This window comes from Phascolarctos cinereus, unplaced genomic scaffold (genome assembly GCF_003287225.1).
Source record: "Phascolarctos cinereus isolate Bilbo 61053 unplaced genomic scaffold, phaCin_HiC Scaffold_726;HRSCAF=1367, whole genome shotgun sequence".
Classification (NCBI taxonomy): Eukaryota; Metazoa; Chordata; class Mammalia; order Diprotodontia; family Phascolarctidae; genus Phascolarctos; species Phascolarctos cinereus.
Window position 1 is genome coordinate 281,918,566 of NW_027556098.1, and position 25,893 is coordinate 281,944,458.

Sequence of the window (25,893 nt, forward strand, 5' to 3'; positions counted from 1 at the left end):
CCTTCCAATCCCAGAACACAGTCCCCCCAAGCCTGCCTTCGCAAGCATGCTGAAAGCTTTGATTTCCACATGGTATGTGGGGGTGGAAAGAGGGATTTGGGGATAGGAGGTCTTTCATACACTGTAGACTCCTAAAACTTTCTTCCCTCATCTTGTTCATGGTCTGGCTGAGTAGAAAAAGGGGAGCACATAATACACTTGAGCATCATCACATAAAGTGGCCGTCTGTCTTGTCCTCCGGTCAAAGCATGGCTGACCTTCCATTAATGCCTTGTAAACAGCATGTGGATGATACTGGCTTCGTGGGGCCTCCTGGTGGTGAAGGCGTGCATGTGACGCCCTTCCCATCCTGCTCCTGCCCCAACTCACTTCCCAGACCCAAGGAGATTAATTAGGATCGCTTTCTCTTTTACAGCCTACCATTGGGACACTTCGGACTGGATGCCAGGAGCCCGCCTGTCTGACATCGAGGAAGTGCCCAACTATGAGAACACAGATGGCGCATCAGTGCATCAGGGGAGCACGAGAGAGCTTGAGACCGATTACTACCTAGGTGGCTATGATATCGATAGCGAATACCCTCCACCTCACGAAGAGGAGTTTTTGAGTCAAGACCAGTTGCCCCCTCCTCTGCCAGAGGACTACCCAGACCACTTTGAGGCCCTGCCCCCATCACAGCCAGCCTCCTTGGCCAGCACACTGAGCCCAGACTGCAGGCGAAGGCCACAGTTCCACCCTAGCCAGTATCTCCCTCCCCACCCATTCCCCAATGAGACAGACGTGGTGGGACCTCCGCCTGGACATGAATTTAGTACTTTTGCTGTGGGTGTGGGGCAGAGCATGGAGAACACAGGCATGGCAGACAACATGTCCTTATCCTTGCACAATTCCATAGGCGCCTCATCCTCAGATGTGTCTGCAAGCTGTGGCTTTGACGATTCCGAAGTGGCCATGAGTGACTATGAAAGCGTTGAGGAGTTCACCAGTCTTCACACTCCGTTTATTGAGACTCAGCAGCAGACCCAGGTGTAAAGGACACACACATCTGGGATGGTTTGTTCATTCTTCATTTAAACATGGAAGGAAATGGGCTGAGTTTCCTCTCTCAGTGGAGAGGGGTCCATTGAATGAGGGGAAAATCTACCATTTTCCACAAATAACTTATTCACAAATGATGTTGTCTCATGCAAACAATTTAAAGTCAAGTTGTGTAAACCATATGTCACAAAATCTGTTACTGTGAGTCAATAGACAATCCTTACAGTACGTACCCAGCATTCATGGCCAAGAGTGCACACCACGTTTTTAAGGGGGTAAAGAACCCCACACACAAGTTCACCCAGTAAGTTATATGCAGTCAATCTTTTCAGCTTTGTGCAGTATTGTGTTATTGAAGGTGTTAACAGTATCATTCCCCGCAGTATTAATGAACAGATAAAGTTCAGGCACCAAGATACTGGTGCATGAAACTAATTTAAGCTGATGGAGAAAAGAAAGAAAATAGTTAATAGAATGGGGGATGGGGCTAAGCCCTCAAAGGTTTCAAAAGAAGAAAGAACAAAAATAAAATCAGTCAAAAGTGGGCAAAAATACTAAAATAAAGTATGATTTTTCTTTATAAAGCTGTCTAATTGTCAGCTATAAAATTATAATAAGTGACTTGTATTTTTTGTGGTTTTCAGATACTGGTTTAATTAGGAAAACTTGGATTAAAAATGGAGCCCAAAATTGAAATGATGGGTTTGTGGATCTTTCAAAAAGATTTCAATGAAGAGTAATGCATGACAGTTTGGGGGTTTTCTGAGTATCAGGGAGGGAAGGGTAGAAGTTATCTATTTTTGCTTTTATTACTAAACATTCCCAGCAGTGATTACAATTTGAGAATTATTGTAATCATTGACCTTGTTCATGGAAACCAGGAAATAAAGCTGACCGGTTTGTGACTGTTGTCTGGGCTAAAAGAGGTATACAGTTCATAACTTTCCCCAAAAAATGTTATTTTTACTATCACAGGTAAAAGGCAAGTAAGTACTGTTTTTAACTTGGTGGTATCATTTCAATAAATGGAATTCAGTCAAAGAAGAGAGACTAGATGAGTAGATGTTTGTACACAAGATTATAATAGTATGTGTGTTTGGGCCAATATAGATGTATGTATGTGTTTTCTCCCAAGAAGGCAGTCTGTGAGGAAAGTGATTTTGAGACTTGTGGACTATGAACCATGGCCAACAGTTTGAGCCTTAGGACCTTTTGGACCTCTTCAATGTTAGAGACCCACTAAATGCTATATTTTGTGCTATGTCAGTTAATCTCATTTGGATAGCGCCATGTCTATTAACAAAACAAAATTCTAGGTTTTAAAAGTAGCATTTTGTTTAAAAAAAATACAAAGAGTCTCGGTTGTCTTCAGAAAGTACTTTGTGTTTCATTCTAGCCCAGGGTCAATTCTCAGTCTGATGCATGGGTTTTGGCCATGGAAATTTCTTAAATGAATTGGAGAGTCATTCCACAAGAGATGTTATAACATGGCACGATAAAATATAAAATGGACATGTTGAGTTACTTTCCTGCTTCCCCTCAGGTTGATTAGGGCAAATGAGATTTTACACTAAGCAGCCTGAACTGTTTCCAAGGAGGACTGGGAAGTCCATGACTTCTTCTTTCCCTGGTAAACATTTATTTGCACTATCTGCTTAATGAGCAAAACTGTTGTGGGTTTTGTTTTGTTTTTTAACCAGTTATGGCATTGGTGTATAAGCTCTAGAGACTTCATCTGGCCATGGTCCACCTGGTCACTTTTGTTATCTGCATTCTTTCCATTCATTTCACTTCTCCCCTGGCACAGGGATCAGTGTTTCCTGACAGTTTGTCAAGGCAATAACCTTGCACTTCAGAGCTTCCTGGATATATGGACACACTTCATAGGCTTTTCATGTTTTATGTTGTTTTTTTCTCATCCTTGTTCTTGGTCAGACATGCTAAATGAAGGATAATCTGTACCATGATCTTGAAATCAGGGTTCTTCGATGGATTGAAGTATATAGCCAGACCGCATTCAAAGAAATTCTTAAGCATTTTTCTCATGCAAGGAGTGCATTTGTAGGAATCAGCGAGAAAATGACAAACTAATGATCTAGATAGAACCTCTATAACCGTCTTAATAATGCAGTGGCATAAAAAACTGACAAAGTAAAACCAACAGTTCATTTCTTACCCCCCAGGATATATTAGGGCAGGATTAGTACAGATGATTTTCCATTGCTTACACAGCCTCTCTGCTGAGAGAAATGCTTGACTGACATAGTAATGAAGGAGCAAATAGATCTGTATGTGGCAGTGCAATCCAGGGAGCTGGCCTGATATCTCTGATCTGCATTCAATACACATTTCTTAGATGGATCTCACCCCATCTTTTCAGAAAAGCCGCAAAGGGAGAGATGTTCATCTGGTAAGTCGTATCTCATGACATGTATTGAAACATTATTTGACATTTCTTCTCAAAGTTGCGTGGAAAATGAAGGGTTTCCCTATAGAGGGTGAAATGGTCTGAAAGTAGCACCAAGCTGGAACTCACCAAATCTGGAAAGCCGAGAGGAAATTTAAAGATTCTCATTTTTTTACTTACAAAGTCACATTGCTTGGCCAGTTAGCGACAGAGCCAGGACTACAACTTGCATCTTCTTCCAAGCTTCCAATCCAGGGTTCTTTCCACCATATCATACTTTCTCCATGATCTCCCTGACCTTTAATCTTGATTTTTTTCATTGAATTCCTGAAAAATGGATCTCTTGGTTCAGAAAGCTGAATTTGTTGCACAGAGGTTTATATTTTCATATGAGGTTTTTTCTTCAAGCTTAAATTTGTAAGTTTAGATGAACTCTGGTCTGGTACATGTCTGATTGTTACTGATGCTGCCTCAGTTAAGTGTTGAAAATGTATTATTAGTTGTTCTTACACCCTGAGACTCTAATATCTCAAGTTTATTTTATTTGCTAGGACACATCCAAAGCATAATTTTGGGGAAAAGGATTAGAAACATTGGCATGACCATAATGGAACCACTGGCTGCAGTTGTTGGCTTCATTGACGCCCAAGTATGCCCTGTTCCATACATTTACTGGCTCGTCAAATTTCAGAATTTCCCTGGGCCATTTTTTTTCTCTTCTCTCTTTATATCTTGAGTGCATTCTGTGCACCATGTAAAAATGGCATGTATCCAGAATTTTTTCCACCTAACTTTACTTAATATACCTCCACACATTCCTTTCTCTAAGCCTTTCCCTTTCTAAAGTAAGATAGGCCAAGTCTTTGTCTTCATTCTTGTTTAAAAAAAAAAAAAGCTTCTAATACTTTCACTGTTGCTATCCTCTGGACCTTCCCTAACTTGCTTATGACACTTTGAAATGCACTTCACAGAACTGAGCACAAGGTATGTGATAAAACATGCCAAATAGTAGGTCCATGATTTCCCCACTTAGAAGTACCTCATCCTTTTGAATAGCATCTTTGATTTTCCCCTGAGAGAGCAGATCAAATTCAAAACCCCAAAGCATGTGAGGAAAGTTTACCCTTCTGAGGGCTTACTATCTCATTCTGGTCTTAACTGAACTTTGCAGAAGATTCTGGCAGCCTGGTTCACAAAGCCCTTCTATTTTTTCCCATCATATGCCTACTTTGAGAAGAAGGCAAAGAGGGTCTGCAACACCAAGATAATCTCTTTGCCGAGCATGAAGACCTGGTCTTCTATAGGCTCTTTGGACAAGTAGATAGAGACCTCACAGGCTAGAATCATTGTTAGTTTACTCTCTTAGGTGAATGGAGCTGTCCTAAAATGGGCAATGATTATACATATGAACAGATCAGTTTGAGATCTGGTTGGAACTTGGGATGGGAATTTTTTTTCTGTTTTTCTTCAATATTAATGGGGTTTTTTTTTTCAGAATGTTCCACGTGGGGGAAATTTCTAAGCAGCCTTTGCATTTGCTCCCCACCTTTCCATATCTCGCTTGGCCATCATTTCTCATAAATTCCATAGGTAGGCACTTGGCCTACTTTTGCACATGACCAAGCTGAAGAATGGTTTGAGTGAATGTTTGGGCTTAAGCTGCTATAAAGAGCAGAAACCATGGGGCAATAGGGGATGAACAAGGACCAGCATAAGATGACCAAGGAGGCATTTTCTTTTTTCTCTTTCCTTTGAGTGTATATGCTGCTACTGGGCCCTGCCAACCTTCTGTATGTGCAAAGTCCTGGCTGTCCATGTGATGCCATTGGGAGGCCCAGTAAGATGGACCAGTCTATCCCTATAATGGGCCTGTGTATACTTACAAATCCAGCAGAGAATGAGTGTGACAGCCAGAAAGGGGATTTCACAATGCATCCTTGAGGCAATGTAAATCAGCAGGCTAGCCCCAACTGAGGAGGAAAATTTTTTAAATATAAAAATCATGGACACTCACTGATACTGCATCTACATGTTTCAAGTTGAGGCAGCAAATTATCTGATTCCACCCCCCCAAAAGAAAACAAGCTTTTAACTGATGGTTTTAGATGTATTCATTTTTGGAGGGTTTTCCCAATAAGTCTTTACTTCTCCACTTCATTTTGTTGATATCCATACAATTTCAATGCATATTAATTGGCCAAGTGGTTTGACTTTTAGAATTGCTATTACATATTTAATTATGAGTCCTGCTAAAGTATCACTTGAGAATAATTCAAGATCACCATGATCATTCTCCACATCCTCATAGGAGGTAGCCTCAGACTTTGACTGGTTTGGGTCTCAAATATCTATCTATACTAATCAGATAGGAAGCCTCTGAGTTGTCTTTTGCTTCTGCTTTCTGCCTGTTTGCTCATTTGGGGGGTTGGGGGAGGGACATGGGGGAATGAGTCCGAGGTTTCAAGTCATCTTTAGTGGGTGGGGCATTCGTTAATGTTTCACCAGCTGGCTGGGAGAGATGGGAAAAGGAAACCAATTCCTTTTTTTTCTGTAATAATGAAAAGCAATAATTGTGTAATGCTACACAAAGGCCATACATAACTAGTCTTTACCAGTGTTAAGGATGCACTAGAACTGTATTGTTTATTAGAGCAAGGTGGGAATAGTTCATATGTACTGTAGTATTCTTCTAAGCAAGCAAATACCAGAATTGCTACTATTTAACAATTTAATGAGCCCATACTACTGCATTTGGGGAAGGACAGACGTGTTTGGAACATTGAAGCAGTTCTCTTTAAGCACTGTATTAGAAAGATTGTCTTGTAAATTTTACCTGTTACAAACAGGCTGGTTTGTAAAAGATGTATGTTTTGGTGTTTAAAAATGTTTATAAAAATGTATATAATGGTTTCAAATTTCCAGGCTTTTGTAGATACTGTATTTGATGCCTATCAGGATGCTTTAATTTGGGGGTCAGATTCTAAATCATCTGAGTTGTCAGTCTATAAACTTTTAAGATAATGAGAAAAAAAGTTTTAGATTTGAAAATGATGCTTTTTAATCATTTCCAAAATGTACTGTAACTTTTCTTTGGTTTCGCTGTTTTCATTTAACTTTTTTCAGTTTTTAAGAAAATGTTTTTTATTGACTTTTTTTTAAATGAATGTGTTTTGCACAGATACTAGGTACATGATTTTTATGCCATTTCAAGTATGTATTAAAGTATGTCATTTCTTCACATACACATTATCTCTCATACACACAACCTTATGCAAAAGGGAAAGCTAACACTCTTAAGTGGGTCTTGTCCCTTGTATGAAGATAAATTGTTCCTTCATATATTGCTGTTGGCAGTATTAAGTCTTGTGTTCTTTTCCTAAAAAATGAAAAAAAAAAAAAAGCAACAACTACAAAAAAAAATAGCCCAACAGTGTACAGGTTTGTAACTGCCAAAATTTGATGGTTAAAAACAAGTTTTCAAGTAAAAAAAAGACTTTGTGTTGACTTTTTCTTTCTGATTTGCTGTCTTTTCACTTGCCTCATGCTCACAGCTCATAAGGGAGCCATTCACATTTTGCAGGGAATTGTGGGAAATGTGAGGTTTAAATGGGCAGTCCCACAATGCCATCTGGAGTCATTGAGGCTTTCACCTATAGTCTCTCTCCTCATCATGTGAACCCTCTCGCTTGGAAAATTGCTTACATTTGGATGTTTGAATTAATTTATTTCGAGTGTCTCCTTGGACACTTAACCCAAGGTTTTTGGTTGTTAATGGTATGGAGCTGAATAAATGAAAGCCATCAAGTCTCATGGCTATATAGACCTCCTGTCCTTCCCAGATACACCATATACCACCATTTAATGCAGAAGAGAAAGGAAAGCTGTTGGTCTTAAAAATCACTGGGTCAGCCTTGAAGACTCCACTCTTCTCCTCTGACATATGTATATAATTTCAGGTTAGGAGACAGGTATGAAGTCTAAGGAAGGCAAAACACAACCTAGGGATATGGGAAGATTGGTGAAGAGGTCTAAGTTTCTGCTTCCGTGACACTGGGAGAAAGTTGGCCATTACATATGTGTGTGTGTATGTGTCTGTGTGTGTGTGTGTGTGTGTGTGTATATATATATGTATCCAAGATTCCTGACTTTTTAGCACAACATCACCCATCTGTCTCATTGCCCAGAAGCATGCAACCCAGGACTCCATCTATCCCCTCTCCTCTTCCCCAGGTTAAAGATCCCAGGGTGTTGACCCTGATTTGCTATACTACTTCTATATAATGCTGGCTCCAAAACTGCTTTTTGACTCAAAGACTTGATCAATGAGGGCTCACCTCCCCCAAATGAATTCCTATTGACCTAATGACTCTTTCCTCAGTGTGGTCAGTTCAGAAAAGATAATGGATGGTAGGATTTAAGAGGAACAATTATTGGGAGCCCTAAAAGTCCCACATCTCTCTTCCTACAGTCACATAACATGGCAATGCAAAAAGGTAGGTTTGGGGGAGGGGTTTTTTTTTTGTTTTTTTTTAATGAAGCCATTTCCAAAAGCTCCTCAGTAGGCCAAAGGGTGTGCTATGTGTTATCTGCTGTTATTTGGTTATATAAACAGAGTGTGAATCAAAACTCCAGGCAACCATTTGTGTGCAGGTCGGAGTTTACAGATCCTATCCCATAGAAGAAATGGAATGAGCACATATCTATCCCAGTAGAGCTGAACTTTAGAAACTGAGGTTGAGCCCAAGGATTACAAATAATGGTGAAAGGAAGAAAAGGCAAGGGACCCATCTCTAAAAGTTGGAAAGGATATATGAAATGGAGACTGATGGGGAGAAAAAGTTATTGGCCTCCATGCTCAGAAATCATCCTATGGAGAGACTGCGGTTCTACCCCTGACCATAGCAACAAATGAAAGATGAGGAGGGAGTTTGGAGCAGCAGAGTTTTGTGCTGCTTAGTTGGTTTCAAACAAAGAGCAGGGAAGGAGGGGAAAAGTGGAGAGGGGTGAGAAGAGATCAGAAGAAATAACAAATCAAGTCCGAGACTCCAGCAAGAGGAGTAGTGCTCATTGCCACATTTTCCAACCCAACCAACAGAGGACTGAGGACTGAGAACAAGCGTCAGTCTGGCAGGTTCTCGACATAATCATCATAATTTCTCCCCCAGGGCAGATTAGGGAAACCAAAATTTTGCTATATCCTGTTACTACCAGGATATGTAAATTGCACTTATCTCAGGGGTTCCTAATTATAATTTATCCTATTCTGAAAACAGTTTGGAGAGAGTGTAGGACTAGGAGGGGGAAAACTGGTTCAAGCCCTTTCCCTGACGTTTAGTTGCTGTGTGCCCTTGAGTAAGTCACTTAACCTCAAGAACATCAGCTTTCTTTTTAATATAATGAGGATAGGCCTCAGGAGAGTGTTGAACTTGGGGTCAGGAAGACCTGAGTTCAAATTCTGCCTCAGACTCACTAGCTGTATGACCTGGGTATGTCACTTAACCTCTGTCTGCCTCTGTCTCTTTATCTACAAAATGGGGATGATAATAATAGCATCCAAGGTTGTGAAGATAAAGAGATGATATTTGTATAGCACTATATAAATGATAACCATTATTATCACTATTTGAGGGTAACAACAGTGTTTTGTTTGGATTTTTTTTTTTGCTTTTCTTTGCATTCCTAGTACTTAGCATAGGGTCCAGCATACAGTAAGAAATTAATGAATGCTTATTGACTTATTTATTATCATTATTATTATTAATAGGAGTATCAGCCTGACCAGAGGCCAGGGTAGTCTCAGTTGAGATTCAACCTCTGACAAACACGAACTATATGTGTTTAGTCAAGTCATTTAACTTCTTAGGGAGTTACATAGGCTGGCACTAAGACCATACATTGTTAAGCAAGTGCCAATGTTGAATAGTATTTTTTACCCAAGGGCATTGCTTTTTACTGACTATTTGAGATAAAAGGGCTGCAACAGCTAGTCCCTGACCATCTGAGTCCATATTTCTTGTATGGAACTTTCATCTTGTTTCAACCCCTCACAAATGTAGACCAAAAAAAAAATGTGGACCAAATATGTGGCTGCTTTCTGCTACCCAAGATGCAAAATGAGACTTTCATTCTCAAAAAGAGCCAATGGGGAAAATGGTTTTAGTTGACTATCCATATCTGTTGCAAAGATTTAGTTTTTCTTTTTTATCAACAGAGGAGAGGGATACAGATAAAGAGAGGAGCTAGGGACATGCCTGCTTAAAAAAGGGGGGATAGTCATTGAAACATCTTCATATATATTCATATATATGCTAGGGTATAGGTGACCAGAGGCCTGGCCAGTACTCTTTGTTATTATTATTCTGTTATTACTTAATTTTTTATTTTATTATTGTTATTTAATATTATTTAGCATTTATATAATATTTTCAGGTTTGCAAAACTCTTTACAAATATAAACTCAGTTTATTCTCAAAACCTCTCTGAGAGGTAGGTGCTTTTTTTTTTTTACAAATGAGGAAACTGAAGCTAAGACAGTTAAAATGATTTGCCCAGGGTCACTCATTAGTAAGTCTGAGGCAAGATTTGAACTCAAGTCTTTTTGACTCTGAATCCACCAGTATCCATTATGCCACTTAGCTACCAAAAACAGAAAAGGAAATGAGCTAAAAACTTCCTGACAGTGGAATCCATGTTATTCACTGGAATCCAAAAAGTCCGAGGTTCAAGATCTGGAACTGCAGACACAAGGCTACACGTGAAATTGTGACTGGTCATAGGATTCCATCAAGAAGTAACTGAGTAGAATCTCTGGAGTCTGAATTCTGATGACCAGATGGCAGTGGGTACATTCTAGTCTGTTATAGGTCAGCAAATATTAGGTGACTAACTATTTGCATAGGACTCTGCTAGGCATTGAAACAGACATGAAGTGTAGCTAAAGCCTGGTCCCTCCCTACATGTATGTATAATCTACTGGGGGATAAGACATACACGTAGATATCCCATCTGTGAAGCTTACTGCCTGTGTAACCTCGGGGAACTCACGTCATCACCTCTCTGCAGCTATTTCCTCCCCTCTGAAATGAGAGTTGGAGTGGTTGCTTACCTCAAGCTCCACTAGCCTGTAAAACACATAGTAAGTGCTTTAGAAAGGTATATAGCTAAGTAATCTGTACAGACAGGGGCACTGCATGCATTCTGATTTGAAGACTGTCTCAGGGTGGGCAAAGAAGAGGGATAGACTGAGAAATAAAGGCAACAGGAAAACAACAGAGAGCAGTACTTGTGTTTTTAAAGCAGCTGCTTCAGAGTTAAATAGGAAGCAATCTAAATATAATTAACCATCTTATTCGGAAGTTGTGTCTAATCAATAAAATTACAGGAGCATTTGATCTTCTTAAGTTCTTAAAGATGGTCCAAGATCTATTCTGAAGAAGGCATATTAATTACTTAAGGCCACAGGGTTCCTATTTGGTTTGAGATGGGGGAGGATGGGGAGAGATAGATGGTGCCCAAGTGCCTGGCACCCACTAGTGCTGAAAGAATGAATGTCTCGAAAATCATTACAGCCAAACTACGTTAGTAGTTAAACCTGGGGTGCCTTAATGGTGTGTCTGTAAGATTCATATTCTGAGCTCTTTTGGAGTAATATCCAGCTATGGGAGATTTCGAGGGAAGCCATTTTCTGGTGAAAAGAAAGCTAAATTTAGTCAATTTTAGTCCTGCTTCTTGGTCTAATACTTTGAGGAAACAATCGTGCCTACATCCAGAAAGGGCTTCACTTAACTGGGTCACAAAGGGACTTGGTGACAAGCAGAAGAAGTTCATCATTCAGGCAAACTAAAACTGGGGCACACATAGGGACTAGTCAAAATCAACTGAGAATAATATGGTTAGAGAGACCAGAGGCCCTGCAGCTCCAGGGACTAAAAAGAAATGCAGTCGGGTGAGTTAATGAGAATAGAAAAGGATTTAGGATGGGCTCTCCAGCTATAAGCACAAAATGACTTTTTCATGTCTCAGAGAATATAATTAATTAAGAATTCAAAATACAAAGTAATTATAGAAACCCTAACCTGAAGGCATGTTGCTGAATTACTATGAACATTTTTAACAACAAGAAAATTGAATTTCCTGGTTGCGCGGAACCAATTTTAAATTTGGATAATGTGACGGGCAATATTAATATACCACATTCAGCAAATTAAATGTTCTTTTCCATTCCTATTTCTATAAAAAAAATGCCAATCGTGCAACTGAGTTTGAATTATATTAATTGGTACAGTGATTGTCAGAACTGAATATTCCAGGCATTTAACACTTGATGTTAATGTAGCAAATTGCAATTGAATCTAGTAACTTTCAAGTTACTAACATTTACTCGGTGCCTAATTACTTTGGCAGAAGTGGGGGAGATTTTGCAAGCTTTTATATATTCCTTGGTGTTATTTTATTCAGTATATGGGGAGAGAGGGTGGGTAAATCTCTCCTACACATAGAAAAGTTGATCCTAGGTTACTGAAAAATTGTAGCCCAATTTTCTTAACACAGAGCCTGTCAAACACATTGGTTGCCCAATTAACACACATAAAACTAAGAATTTAGAATAAAAAAAATGTTCTTTCTTTGATCATCCCAGGATTCAGGAGGAAAGATCTGCTGTATATTTTTTTAAAACCAGTCTTTCCCCCCTCCTCTACATCCTCTAGGATCTGCTTTCTGCTTATGATTTTTAATACTTTCCCAAAGCCCTTTTGATGCTTTCCTTAGCAAACCAACTATAAGATAGGCATTTAAAATAGAACAGTAAATACTGAATTCCTAGAATCTGTCATCTTCAGTTTACATGCCTAAAATCTATATTTAAGAATTTTTTTGGTCACAACCTGTTATTTCTTTGGCATAGGGAGCTTGATGGTGAGAAAACTCCCTCTGACAATGCATATGACTATTCTGCATTCTAGATTATAATTTCATTATTCCTGATGAGTCACCAGGTTAGCTTTGTAAGCACTCCCTACCTTTCCTGGTGTGGCATAAGAATTAGGATGACCTATTTTATTTCTTCCCAGGAGCATAACTAGAGTAAAATGTTTGAGGCTTTACCCCAGGACAGAGAAATTTAGAAACCGCAGAACTGTAAATATTTTTTAAGATGGAACAATTTTAAAAACTGTTTTATTTACATTTTAATGGTATCTTCACTCTTCCAGTACCATATGAACAAGCTAATAAGAATAACTAAGAAAACTAGGAAAATATGTGATCACCCATTTCCCCCAGACTCCTTCAGCAATGGGGCCAAAGTCCTGGGGTCTCCCTGATGGTTGAATTGAACAGATAAATGGCCTTTGCTCTAGTTTCCTGTCTCCTTCTACTTGCCCTAGGTGCCAAGACTGTTAGTAACAGCTCTGCTTTCTCCTACTCAGAGACTTAGCCAACAGTTTTAGCACCTAGAGCAAGTAGATTCTTTCCTAGGGATATTCTAAAAGAGAGTAGAGTAGTAGGTGCCCCTTAGTTGGGGAATGGCTAAACACGTTATGGTGGGGGAAGCTAGGTGGTACAGTGGATAGAACAATGGACCTGGAGTCAGGAGGACCTGAGTTCAAATCTGGCCTCAGTTACTTGACACTATACAGATACAGGGTCACCGTGTGACTGTGGGCAAGACTTGATTGCCTCACGCAAAAACAAACAAACAAACAAAAAACATATAATGCATGAATGTAATAGAATATTGCTGTGCTGTAAGGAACAATGTATATGGTGAATACAGAGAAGCATGGAGGGATGTATGTAATCTGATGTAGAGCCAAGAAAACAATATACAAAATGACTACAACAATGGAAATGGAAAAAATAACCACATATACACAAAAATCAAAGTAAATGTTGCAAAATTACAAAGAACAACTATGGCTTGAAAGAAGAGATATAAGATGTTCCCAACCTGCCCCTTCATGACGATGGGAAGTCCAGAGGTATTGCACATATTTTTAGACATTGTTGACATGTTGATCAATTATGCTGATTTTTTCTTCTTTTTCTTTTCTTTTTTTTTGTCTTTAAAAAATACTATTTGTTATATGGTACTGCTATCTGGGAGAGGAAGAGGGAAGGATATTGGGAGAAATTATGATGATGCAAAAAACAAAAGGCATTAATGAAAACTTATTTTAAAAAGTAAAGAGACGGCAATAGAGAGAGAGAATAGGGTAGAATCAAATTAAGAGTGCCCAAATTAGTACACTCCCATGAAGCCATCATGGCACTCATCAAAATCATTTGCATTTGCAGTCTTCTACAATATGATGGGGTATGCTTTCCTCACAATAGCTCCAGAGGTTGCATAATTATCCCCATTTTACAGATGAGGAAACTGGGAAGAGATGAAGGAACTTGCTTATGGTTCCATAACTAGTAAATATCAGGGGCAGAATTCGAATCCAGCTCTCCTGTCTCAAAGTCCAACACTCATTCCACTGTACCCCACCACGAAGTCTTCTTCCAGGGCTGAAACCCCAGATATGAAGGAGTAAAGCTCCCAAGAACATCTAGCTGAGTCCTAAATGATATTCTTAAAGATCAGGTTCTTTCTAGGTCTACTAGGAGTCTGGAATCCATTTATGGAGGATATCCTGGGTCTACGTACATTTCCCAAAATCTAACTGACTATCCCAGGCACAGCAGCAGCTGCTGTCAGCCTACAGTTATCAGAATGCTGCAGAGCCCATAGTTCCACTGAATCGACTTATCATCTGACTTCCAAGGGACAAATGTCTTTGTAGCAAGGAAATAAGCATTTCTATATGTCAGGCTTTTTTTTATATTGCAAATATTACATCATTTGTAATGATCCTCAAAGCTACTGTTATTATCCTCATTTTACATCTGAGGAAACTGAGGCAAACAGAGGTTGGGTGATTTGCCCAGGGTAACATCACTAGAAAGTGTCTGAGGTTTGGACTTGAACTTGGATCTTCCTGACTTCAAGACCCAGAGCTCTAGCCACTGCTCCATCAACTGCCTCCAGCAGCCACAATTGACCCAAGTTTCTATGCTGCCACTGCTCTTCAAATCCATCTCTCCTGTTCTCAGTGGAGAGTGACCAGCTATGTGTCACTGAGCATCCCAGAAAGTAGGGAGCTCATGAAAATGTACTGCTTTCCATGCCCTGCTGCCTCGCTCATCCAGAGGCATTTCAGAGCAGCCACGGCTGCTAGGGAGACTCTACTATCTCAAGCACGAAACAGCTAACAAGGCAAGAGGAGGGCCCTACAAAATATGCAGCAGAAATGGGATCAAAAAACTTTCCAAAGACACACTTTCTTTATTTCAAAAGGGAAATGCCAAAGAGTGAAATCACATTGAGCTGAGTCAGCACACACACACACACACACACACACACACACACACACACACACTCACCCTTCAGCTACCTTTTGCCTTACCCTTTCACTTTCTGTTCCCTCCTTGTTTTCTCTTCTTTCCCCTCCCCTTTCTTTTTCTCTTTCCCCCTTTTCTTTCCTCTACCCTTTCCCTTTCCATTCTCCCCTTCTTTGCTATCCTCTTCCCCTTCCAATTTCCCGTCTCCCTTCCCCTTTCACTTTCCATCTCCTCCTTGTCTTCTCTTTCCTCTTTCCTTTCCCTTTTCACTCTTTTTTTGTCTTCCCTTTCTTCTCCTCACCTTTCCCTTTGTTTCCTTCCTTTGTCTTCCTCTCTTTCACCTCCTCTTTCCCTTTCCATTTCCCCCTTCACCTTTACCTTCTCTCTCCTTTCTCTTTCTATTCCCCCTCCCCCTTTGCCTTCTTTTCTTTCTCCTCCACTTTTCTTTTCCGTTCCCCCTTTGCCTTCCCCTTTCCTTTCCCTTTCCATTCCCTCTTCCGTTTGCCTTCCCTCCCCTTTCTCTTTCTATTCCCCACCCCCTTTGCCTTCCTTCTCCCCTTCACCTTTTCCCTTTCCATCCCATCTTCCCCTCTGCCTTCCCCTCCTTTTTTAAAAATCTTCCCTCTTCCTACCTCTTCTCTTTCCATTCCTCTTCCCTTTTCCTCTCTCCTCCTCTTCCTCTTGCTTTTTCCCCCCTTCCTTTTTCTCTTCCTTCCTCCTTCCTCCTTCTCTCCTGCCCACCTATACACACAGTGTAGCTTTAAGATAGTTGGTTGGTTTTACTGGGTGGGTCTCACTCTGGAATCGCCCACCATTTCTTTTGATTTCTCCCATAGCCTGCAGCAGAGGATCTGCTCCCCTCTCTCCCTTTTCTGTTCTGAATCACTTCTAAGATGACTAACGTCTTGTTCCTTTTTTTTTCCAGAAGCATGAGTGGTAGATGATTTCCAACTTCAATTCTTTTGGGTTTGGTTCAGCTGGCTGTTTTACTTTCTTGCCTGTTTATATGGGGGACAAAAGGATGGCTCAGGAGCAATGAGGAAGGATGAAGACAGGCATCCATGAGAATCTTGAACTCAGCCTCCCAGGGATGGGAAGGACAAGAATGCAATCTCTCCTAAGGTGGTTTTTTTTTTTGTTCCATTTCATTTTGTTTTGTTCCTTACTATTGGGATCAAAATCTGTTGTTTCAGGTGGCAGAGTAAAAGGACGTTGACCGTCTTCCATGAAGGTCTGCGTGATCCTGAGACCTACCCTAGTGCCCTTGAAGGAAATTTTGCTGCTGCCTGAGGACTAAGCCAGCTACCCAGATGCCTTTTTTCTTCTCTTCCTGCCATTTTCTTTCTTTTCCCACCACAGCAATGCTGGTGCTTGGCTTCCTTTGAGGGAGCATGATAAATTAATAGATTGTATACCTACAATAGATTATTAAGGAAAATTAGGAGTATTTGGCAGCTATAATTCTTTTCAGTGCATGCAGTACATTGGAAAGAGTCCTGACTTTGAAGTCAGAGGACCTGGGTTTAAACTTCAACTCTGTCCCTGAAAGGGGCAAATCACTTCACTTCTAGTCATCCCATTTTTCCTCTGTCAAATGAGAGCTGGGCAAAATGTACTCTAACCTCCTTTTCTGATCTAAATCTGATCCCATGATCTCTAATCATTGAGGTGGCTATTAGCAATAACAATCATAGTATCTTCATCTTCCCCATTAGATTGTGAGCTCCTCAAGGGCAGAGACAATTTTTACCTTTCTTTGTATCTCCAATGCTTATCATGGAGCCTGGCACCTACTAGGTGCTTAATAAATGCTTATTGACTTCACTTGTACCTTAATGCCAATGTCAGATCCAGGATCATAGGCTGTGTCAACTATGGGTTCTTGTGGACAATCACTTCAATGACGTATATGTTTCTAGAGTACATAGAACATTGAGGTTCACAGGAACCTTTCAGAGCATGACAGGATAAGAATTGTTTATTCTAGCTTCTGAGTATTACTATGCAATTCAATAACCATATATTAAGTCCTTGTACATATGTATATGTATATAACAAGGCAGCTAAGTAGTGCAGTGCATAGAGTGCTGGGCCTGGAGTCAGGAAAACTCATCTTCTTGAGTTCAAATATGGCTTCAGACACTTAACTAGCTGTGTGACCCTGGGCAAGTCATTTAACCCTGTTTGCCTCAGTTTCCTCTTCTGTAAAATGAGCTGAGAAGGAAATGGAAAACTACTCTAGTAGCTTTGCCGAGAAAACCTCAAACAGGGTCATGAAGTATCATAGGCATGACTGAAATGATTGAACAACAATGTATGTGTACATACAAAGTGAAAGGCATTGAAAAGGAGTGACTAGAGAGGTAGCCTTGGAGTCAGGAAAAACTGGGTTAAAATCCTGCCTCTGACCCATACTGGCAAAGTGACCCTGGGCAGTCACTTACCTGTCAGTGTCCTAGACAACTGTCTAAGACTAGAAGTTACAGAAAAATGGTGAAATTTCCTTGTCCAAGAATATCCTATAGCAATAAAATCAAGGTCCAGTCCATATTACTACTCCTATGAACAAACCACCACAGTACTTAGTGTTAGAAATGATAATAATAGTAGCAGTTGCATTTATATGAGTTCTTTAAGGCTTGCAAACTATTTTACAAATATGCTCTCGTCTTGTCCTCACAACAACCCTGGGAGGTAAATGGTATTTTTTCCCCATTTTTATCCCTGCTAATAAGAAGCTTGCAACTGGAAGAGAGGGAGGATGGGAGGAAAAAAATACCCTACCCTCAATCTAATCACATAATTTCAAAGGTACATGATTTTATCTGTGTATTCTTGCCTCAGGTTTAATATCTATGATACATATGATTCCAAATCCACCTTTGGATATAGATCTTGGACACCCTTACATAGGATTTAGTAATGCACTTCACCATAAGGTCTTCTAGTAGTATTAAGCAATGGTTATGGATACCACTGGCAATCCTAAGGTATATGTTGGTAAGACACAAAGAAAAAGAGAACAAGAATAGAAAAGCAAGAGAAGAGAAGGAAATGGGGGAAAAGATACAAGAAAGAAGGCCCTTGCGGTGAAGAATGGTGGAGACCCCCTTAGAACAGTTTTCCTTAGAATGGTAAGGACTTGTATCACTCTGGAGGAGAGCGTGAGGCTGAGCACTGTGTGCAACTCTGCCTCACTTAAATCCAACACGTGCACAAGTCAAGGCATCACCCTCATGATGTCATTGGTCCTCTCCTAGAACGAAGGACGAACCACAACAGCAAAAAGAGAGCCCCTTCAACAGTTGATAACCACGGTTGTAGAAAAATTTAAACCCAGACCGGGCAAGCCCACCAAAGCTTCCTCCTGTGAAGGCGGTGCAATAATTTCATTTTCATGTGATAAAAAACAAGAAAGGATGGGGCAGCTAGGTGGCACAGTGGATAGAGCACTGGCCCTGAAGACAGGAGGACCTGAGTTCAAATCCAGCCTCAGACCAAACACTTGACACTTGCTAGCTGTGTGACCCTGGGCAAGTCACTTAACCCCAAATTGCCTAAAAAATAGAAAGAAAAAGAAAAGAAACAAGAAGGGCATTCACAAGTCTATGAATGACCCAAACGCTCAGTTATGGGAAAATGTTCCTAGAGGAAGCTGTTTAGGCAGAGATTCCCTCAGGGATATTGTAGAAGAAATGACAGAATCACATGAGAGGATGGACTAGTTATGATCCTGAAGAACTCTTCCAACTCAAGGATTAACACAGCGTGTTAGATAGAATAGGTGCTTGAGTGTATGTGTGTTGAATAAAGAAGTGAATGAATAAGATTCTCAGTCAGCTAGAATGGAAACACTTGCCAGGAACATTCACAGCCTGGGATCTGTAGATACCATGAGAAGCCCAGTGTTTCCGCTTGGCCTCTTGATCTGATGAGGTAATTCACAGATCACTTGGCTTCCTGAGAATACCCTCATTCAAAAAGAACTCAATAACCCTAAAGGGAGCATAATATCAATGTCACCTCCATCAAATGAGAGGACTAGAGTAGGTGATCACAAAAGTCAATCCTAGCTCAAGGCCTATAATTTAATGTGTATTAGGTGAAGACCAGGTCCTGAAAGGGGACCTAGGCAGTTGAAGGATTAGAGCCAGAAGCAAGGAAATGCAGGGTCCCTGATTGCCCTGAAATCCAGACCATCCATCGGAACACATAACAGGGACCTGTGCCAGTTGGTGTGAAGAAGGAAGAGAGAGTCCTAGAAGTACTTCTAGAAGCTTTTGAATGCGGGATTCAAACTGAGTTCCTGACTGATGCTCTGGGGGCTTGCTGGGAAGAATTGTGCACATGTATACATTTTTCTTTGTTTTGTGCAGAATTCCCTTTCAGAGCATATACATAGTTTTTCCTCATAGCCTTAAATGAAAGTGAGGAAATCTGCCAATGTGTGGTATCTGCATAATATGCACTGTAAGTGTGGCAATTACACCATTTGGAATAATGGTCTTGTAATTGCTCCTATGATTTAAAATCTAATGTTATCCTCCAGTTGTTCTGATGTGCTTTTATGAATAATGCAGCCATCCTATGAGCCCTTTGCCAATTTATCATCTAGCTTTGCCCTGTTTTTGAGTTACGCACCATTGTCTCACAAAATTAACATGGCAAAGACAATAATACATAGGCTGATTAGTATTAGACTAATTATTGAACACAGGAATGTATGTGAGGAAGGTGTGTAGTTTTTCTCTTGAAAAGTAATTCCAGCACCACCATCCCTGACCATGGATTCTTCAGTATGAGGTACTTCAGTGTATATGGAAATGAATTAATCTTCCTGCCAGGGACTGAGAGGCAATATGATATAGGATGGAAAGAAACAGACTGAAAGGAGACTACACACTATCTATGTGACCTTGAATAAGTCATTTCTCCTCTAAGAGACACATTTCTTTGCCTATAAAACAAGAAGCAAAAGATATCATCCTATGTATGATAGGAAGAGAAGATGGGCTGGTCACATGGCAAGGGATGAGAGGTGGATGGCCAGATTGATCCACAGGTAACCTCAAGATGCCAGGAGAAAGTAGGCAGGTCTTTATCATATGAGTAGACCTTTTGTGGTGGACTTATGGAAAGATATGAACAAGAGTCTCAGAGAATGGTCCAGCATGGATGAGTTTCAAAAAAAGACTTTTAAACGATGAGGTCACAGATTCATTGGTCTATTGGAGCATAAAACAATTAGATTAGATGATGCCTAAGATCACTTCTAAGTCTGAGATGCTATGACTCCATAGAGGTGCCGAGCATCACATTTTAGGAAGGACATTAATAATCTGGACATTGTCAGAGGAAAGCAACTGGAAAGGTGAAGGGTCTTGAGTTTATGTCGTTATCAGGATTGGTTAAAGGGGATGCTTAGACTTAAGGAGTGACACAAATTAAAATTCAGAGAGGCAGAGTTTCTGGGTAATTAATAATCAATTTATTAATTAGGCTGGCTGGCAGTCAAGAAATTAATGGTCAGTAGTTTCTCTTAATAACCAAAGATGCCAAAGGAAATCTTGAGACACCTTAAATACCTTCTGAAAGAGAATTCTCCTGACAAGTGAACATCAGCTTTGATTGGTGGAGATTTAATGAGGAGGTGGGCTAAGAGTCTTAAGGTCCTCCTGATGAGACTGTGGTTTGATTGTGAAACTCAGTTGCCTCTAGCAATCTGGAGAGAGGAATCCATCTCTATCCACATCACTCTGGTTGGTTTTCTCCTTCCTGAATTCAGACACCCTAAACTCAGTGAAGGGGTGCAAGGGCATATATTTGATGATTTGGGGCTGGAATTCATCTAGATTCTCTTTACACTCTAAACAGAAGGTCTCCTAGTTGGGTGGGGTCCTGGCCCAAGTCTAGGAGCATTTTCCTAGAGAATTAGGGCAAAGGGCCTTGTCCTTCAGAGACTGAATGACTCACCTACAAGAGCTGGTCTCTGAGGAAATGGGGGAAAAAAAGCTTTAATACTAAATTAATAATTGGTTACTAATATAACAGAAAAATAATTTCCCTCATATAGCTCTTAAAATTTTTTTAAAGTGCTTTACAAATAGCATCCCATTTTACCCTCACTTCTCTAGAAAGTAGATGGTATTATAGTGGGGCAAGATTGGGGAGTGAGTAAGAGGTCTGAACCTGTAATTTCATCATTATTGGGGGAAATTCCAGTTTCCTAGTATGGGAACTCTCCACAGATGCCTGTCTGCAACATGGTAGCATTAGAGAGTTCCCAAAGACACTGAGAGGCAGAGTCACTTGCCTAGGGTTACAAAGCCAGTATGTCAGAGGCCAAGCTTGAACTCAGGACTTCTTGACTGAACTCTACCAACTCTATTATGCAGCCTTTCTAATGGATTTGAAATTATCAAACTACAACAAAGTGGAATGGGATTCCTGGGGAGGTTGTGGGCTCTCTCTATTTCTAGCAACAACTGCTGAGCCATCACCAGCTATCTTGACTTATGCCTTGCTACCAGACTCTGAAGACTGGAGGAGAGAGTGAGGCTGATGACTTTGAGGCTAGCTCTGCCTCCCTTAAATCTAATTCACTCTCAAGTCATCACCATCATGATGTAATTGGTCTTCTTCAAGAATGATCAATGAACAACAATCACTTTATAATGATGTTGGAGAAGGGGATTTAACGGCCTCTGAGATCTCTTCCAATTCTGAGATGTGACTCTGTGAAAATAAGTGAAGATAAAGTCTTTTTAGCATTTAAATCTGTACAGAAGAAAGAGATCATAGACATTCTGGAGTTGAAGCACTCAGGAACAGAGATCCTGGAGTGATCTGCAGCTGGAAGGGCCTCAGAGGCTGTCTGGTCTGACCCCTTCATTTTACAGATGACAATACTGAGGCCCATGGAGATTATGTGGCTTGCCCAAGATCCCTGAAGCAGTAAGTGTTAACCCTTCACTAGCAGATTAACAAGCGCACTGGACTGGGAGTCAGAAGACATGGGCTCTAGTCTTTGCCCTGCTACTAACTAGCTAGGTTGCCTTGGACAAGTTGTCTTATTGCTATGGGTCACAATTTCCATCCCTTTAATATGAGAAAGTGAGACTATGATTTTGCAGTTGCTTTACAGCTTCGACGTTCTATGATTCTCTTGTTTCTGTTGTTGTTGGGATAACATTTATGGCTCCTTTGGAGAGGAACTACATGACATTTCTTTAGAAAACAGGCCAGTCAATGGCCTCCACAGCTAGGCTTTGTGTTGTTCCTTCCAACAACATCCAACAATGTTAAGGAAATCAGGCGTCCGAATTATCCATGTAAAAAATATGGGCTTTCTGAAATGCACCTTGCTCTGAACCCTGAACGCAGCTGGGAATTTCAAGGCGGCTCAAAGCAGTTGAACGTGGAGGACATAGAAAGGCAGTCCAAGGCCATGAAACCAGGCCTTTGTGACGTTAACACCCTGGTTCTTTGAAATGAGATCATGGCCTCTGACAAGTGTGATTTGCACTAAAAGCTCCCCTTCTTATCCAGACCATCAACTTTCTGGATCAGTTCCATTTCCTCCATTCCATTTGAGTGATTGAGGATGTACATGGCAGATCCAGCTTTGGGTCTCCCCTGTCTTGGATTCCAATTTGGCTGCAATCATCGGAAACAACTCATTTCAGGGCTCAATTGGAGCCTCTAAATCATGTCTGCAACATGACTTAGTGGACTGGAAGCTCATTTCTCAGGAGAATAGCTATGAATGTCTCCTCTAGAGGCTCACAAAGAGCTATTATTAGATTTTCATTTTATACACACACACACACACACACACACACACACACACACACACACACCCTTAAGTACCTGGTGTGCTTAATTACTGCAGGGAGATTAAAAAGCATTCCCTGTCCTTGAGGACCTTCATCTAATACCCTCTCATATTTCACTGAAAAAATTGAGGCCAATCCTTGAAAGCTTCCTTTTCTCCTCTCCTCCTTATCGTACATTATTCAGCTGCCTTCTGGGTGTTTATGGGTGTTGGGGAAAACTAGTACCTCTGGTGTGAGGGCTGTCAAGCCATTTTCAGGGCTGCTTTCCACATTTGGTGTCCACTTGCCACCTAACTCTCACCTGTAGCTCTAAGAAGCTGTAGCATGTGCCGTGGCCACACCTCAATAAACTGGTTTGGCAGATGAGCTAAACCAGATTAAGGGTAACCAACCAGCTTCAGACCTGTCAATGAGTTAATGAGGTGTCTACCTCAAGTATGTGAAGACTTGCCCCCAATGGAATGGCTAGATATGAACAATTTGTTCCACCTGGCCATGAAGGCAGTGGGAGAAGGTGTTGTAGAGTGCTTAGAGCTTGGTTAGACATTAAAGATTTCAAGGTTATCCACTACATCCCAAGCCATCACCAGTCATCTTGACTTTTGTCTTGACACTGGACTCCCATGACTGGAAAGAGAGAACAAGGCCAATGACTTCACACAACTCTGCCTCACTTAAATCCAATTTATATGTCAAAACACCAGTTTGTATGTCAAAAGACATCACCTATACCATTTTACTATTTTTACCTACCTCAGAGTCCTGTGGTAATAGGCAAGTGATGAAGCTGCAGGTCTGGATACACTGGAAACTGCAGTCACAACCCTGAACACAGGTGGCCCAGGGCACAAGGTCATCTCCTCACTGGACTGAAGCAGTAGGGGGATTCAGCAGCCCCCTGGGTGTCTGAGCAGTCTTTTTGAAGGACCATACTACTTGCCTCCTGACCTTAAGAAGAGGTGCCCTAAAAATTATCTGCTTCACCAGACCTAACCCTTGCCTGCTCACTGCAAACAAATAGGGATCCTGCCTTCAAAACACAAAAAAGTACAAAACTTGTGTGAAGATGTTTCCACTCACCGCTGATACATGGAATGTGTGCACACTTATGGACAACAAGAAATACAGTAGACCTGAAAGATGAACAGCTCTTGTTGCAAGAGAACCCAGCAGGTATTGCACCCAAATAGCAGCCCTGAGTAAAACAAGGCTGGCAAATGAAGGCCAGCTTACCAAAGTCAGAGTAGCCACAGTGCTAGACAGCACCATGAAGCTGGAGTAGGTTTTGCGATCAAAATTAATCTAGTTCAAATCTAACTTTTCCTTGGCTTTTCTGAGGTAGTAATCTGGAAAAAACAGTCACTTATCAGGAGAATGAGATTTTTGAGATTTTTTTAAAAAGCATTTTAGAGTACTGGCACAACGATTTGATAAGGCAATAAACAATTTTTCCTTAGTTACCCAGATAGCTTGAATGAAAAAGCGTATTTCATGAAATATCTATATATTTAAGGCTTGGATTTTGCCTTAAACTATTTCCATGCATCCACCAAGCCTGAAGATCAGAAAACTGCTTTGTAACCTTGGGCAAATTACAGTGGGCCTCAGTACTGGGCACTGACGATGGATGTGGGCAACTTCTTCTGGTGCTCCGAGTGCTATTCCCACAAAACAGGAATCATTGGCACGGTCTACAATGCATCTAACAATGAGCTGGTCCAGCCCAAGACAGCCTGTGAAGAACTGCATCATGCTCATTGATAGGACTCCACATTACCAGTGGTATGAGACCACTGCCATTGAGTCAGAAGAAGGGAGGAAAGCTGACTCCTGAGGAGAAAGAAATTTTAAATTAAAAGCAGTTAAAGAAGATCCAAAAGAAATAGGAAGAGCAGAAGAAGAATGCCAAGATCACCTCACTTCTGGAGGAATGGTGCCATGAGGGCAAGCTACTCACTTGCACAGCCTCAAGGCCAATCCAGTTTGGCAGAACTCAAGGGCATGCTCAAGGGCAAAGAGCTTGAGTTCTAACTAAAAAATATCAAGGCCTCAAAGGGCAATTACGCCTTGGCCCAGACATTCACTAATGGAATAAATTTCCAGACTGTTAAGAAAGAAATCTGAGGAACTGGATTTGGCATCAGAAGACCTGAGTTTGAAACCAGGACTCTATCACTATATGTGATATATTTAGCAAGTCAATGAACCTCTCTCTGGGTCTCAGCTTACTCTTCTGTGAAATGGGGAAATGACTACAAAAAGACCCCTCCCAGGTATAAATTATGTGAATATATACACACACACATATATATATAGTATGTGTATATGTATTGTATGTGTATATATATGCATGTGTATGCATAGATGTATGTATATACATACATAGATCTAGCTATAGATATGACCTAAAATAATAGTCTAAAACCAGCATCACGGAACCTGTACTAAGATGACTAGGGTTCTTATATGGGCTGTGCTGCCACTTGCAGTCTTTCTAGCGTCACTGAGAGGCTCCTTCATTTGCAAATTTAGGGAGTAGTGCCAGATTGATTATAAAGTCCCTTCCAGTTCTCTCCTCCTGTGAATTATGATTTCATACAATTTGGGAAAGGAGACAGAAATGTGGCACGTAGTCACATGTCAGCACTTCACCTCCACAGCCTGGTGGCTTTGGTGACTCCTGTGGCAGGCATAAAAAGTTCCCAGGTTTGGTCCTTTTCCCTCAGGACCTGATTTTATGATAATAGTTGGAATTTGACAGGTCACTCTGCACTGGAAACAAGTAATCTTGGTGATGCCTTTTGAGCTGACACTGCTGATCGGTCACTCAGGAGAATTCCTAGGGGAATGTAAATTCTGGGTTTGTTCTGGGACTGTGGCTGCTAAGGAGAAATGTGCTTGAGGAAAGGCCAGTGCTGACAGGCCAAGGCCTGGGATAATTAAGTGAATGTAATTAATCAAAAAACAACTACATTCCATTAAGCCTCAAAAATTCGCTCCCTCTCCCCCTCCTCTCAAAAAAAATGTGGGGTCTGTAAATATAAAGTATAGTATTTTTCACATCAAATTAGAAAGAATCCCAAAGATCTTTACAGTATCTGTCTTATCTATAGGTCAAGAGTTAAATGTTATTTCCTGTAAATCAGCACTAGGGATAGCTCCTGGGTCCTTGATGGCTGTTGCTTTATTTTATTACTTGGCTTTAAACCAAGAGGCAGCATGGTGTTA

The 25,893-nt window shown here is 40.7% G+C and overlaps 1 protein-coding gene and 1 pseudogene across 1 annotated transcript in view; both read left to right on the top strand.

Annotated features, from left to right (window-relative positions):
• LOC110218015 (protocadherin Fat 3) overlaps positions 1-6,949 on the top strand; it is a 145,478-nt gene extending 138,529 nt beyond the window's left edge. Inside the window, 1 exon segment of the mRNA XM_078146185.1 lies at positions 416-6,949. Within this exon segment, the coding sequence (XP_078002311.1) occupies positions 416-1,032 (617 nt within the window). The 3' untranslated portion in view covers positions 1,033-6,949.
• Positions 4,053-24,789, top strand: LOC144454381 (small ribosomal subunit protein eS8 pseudogene; annotated as a pseudogene).
• The last annotated feature ends 1,104 nt before the right edge of the window (positions 24,790-25,893 follow it).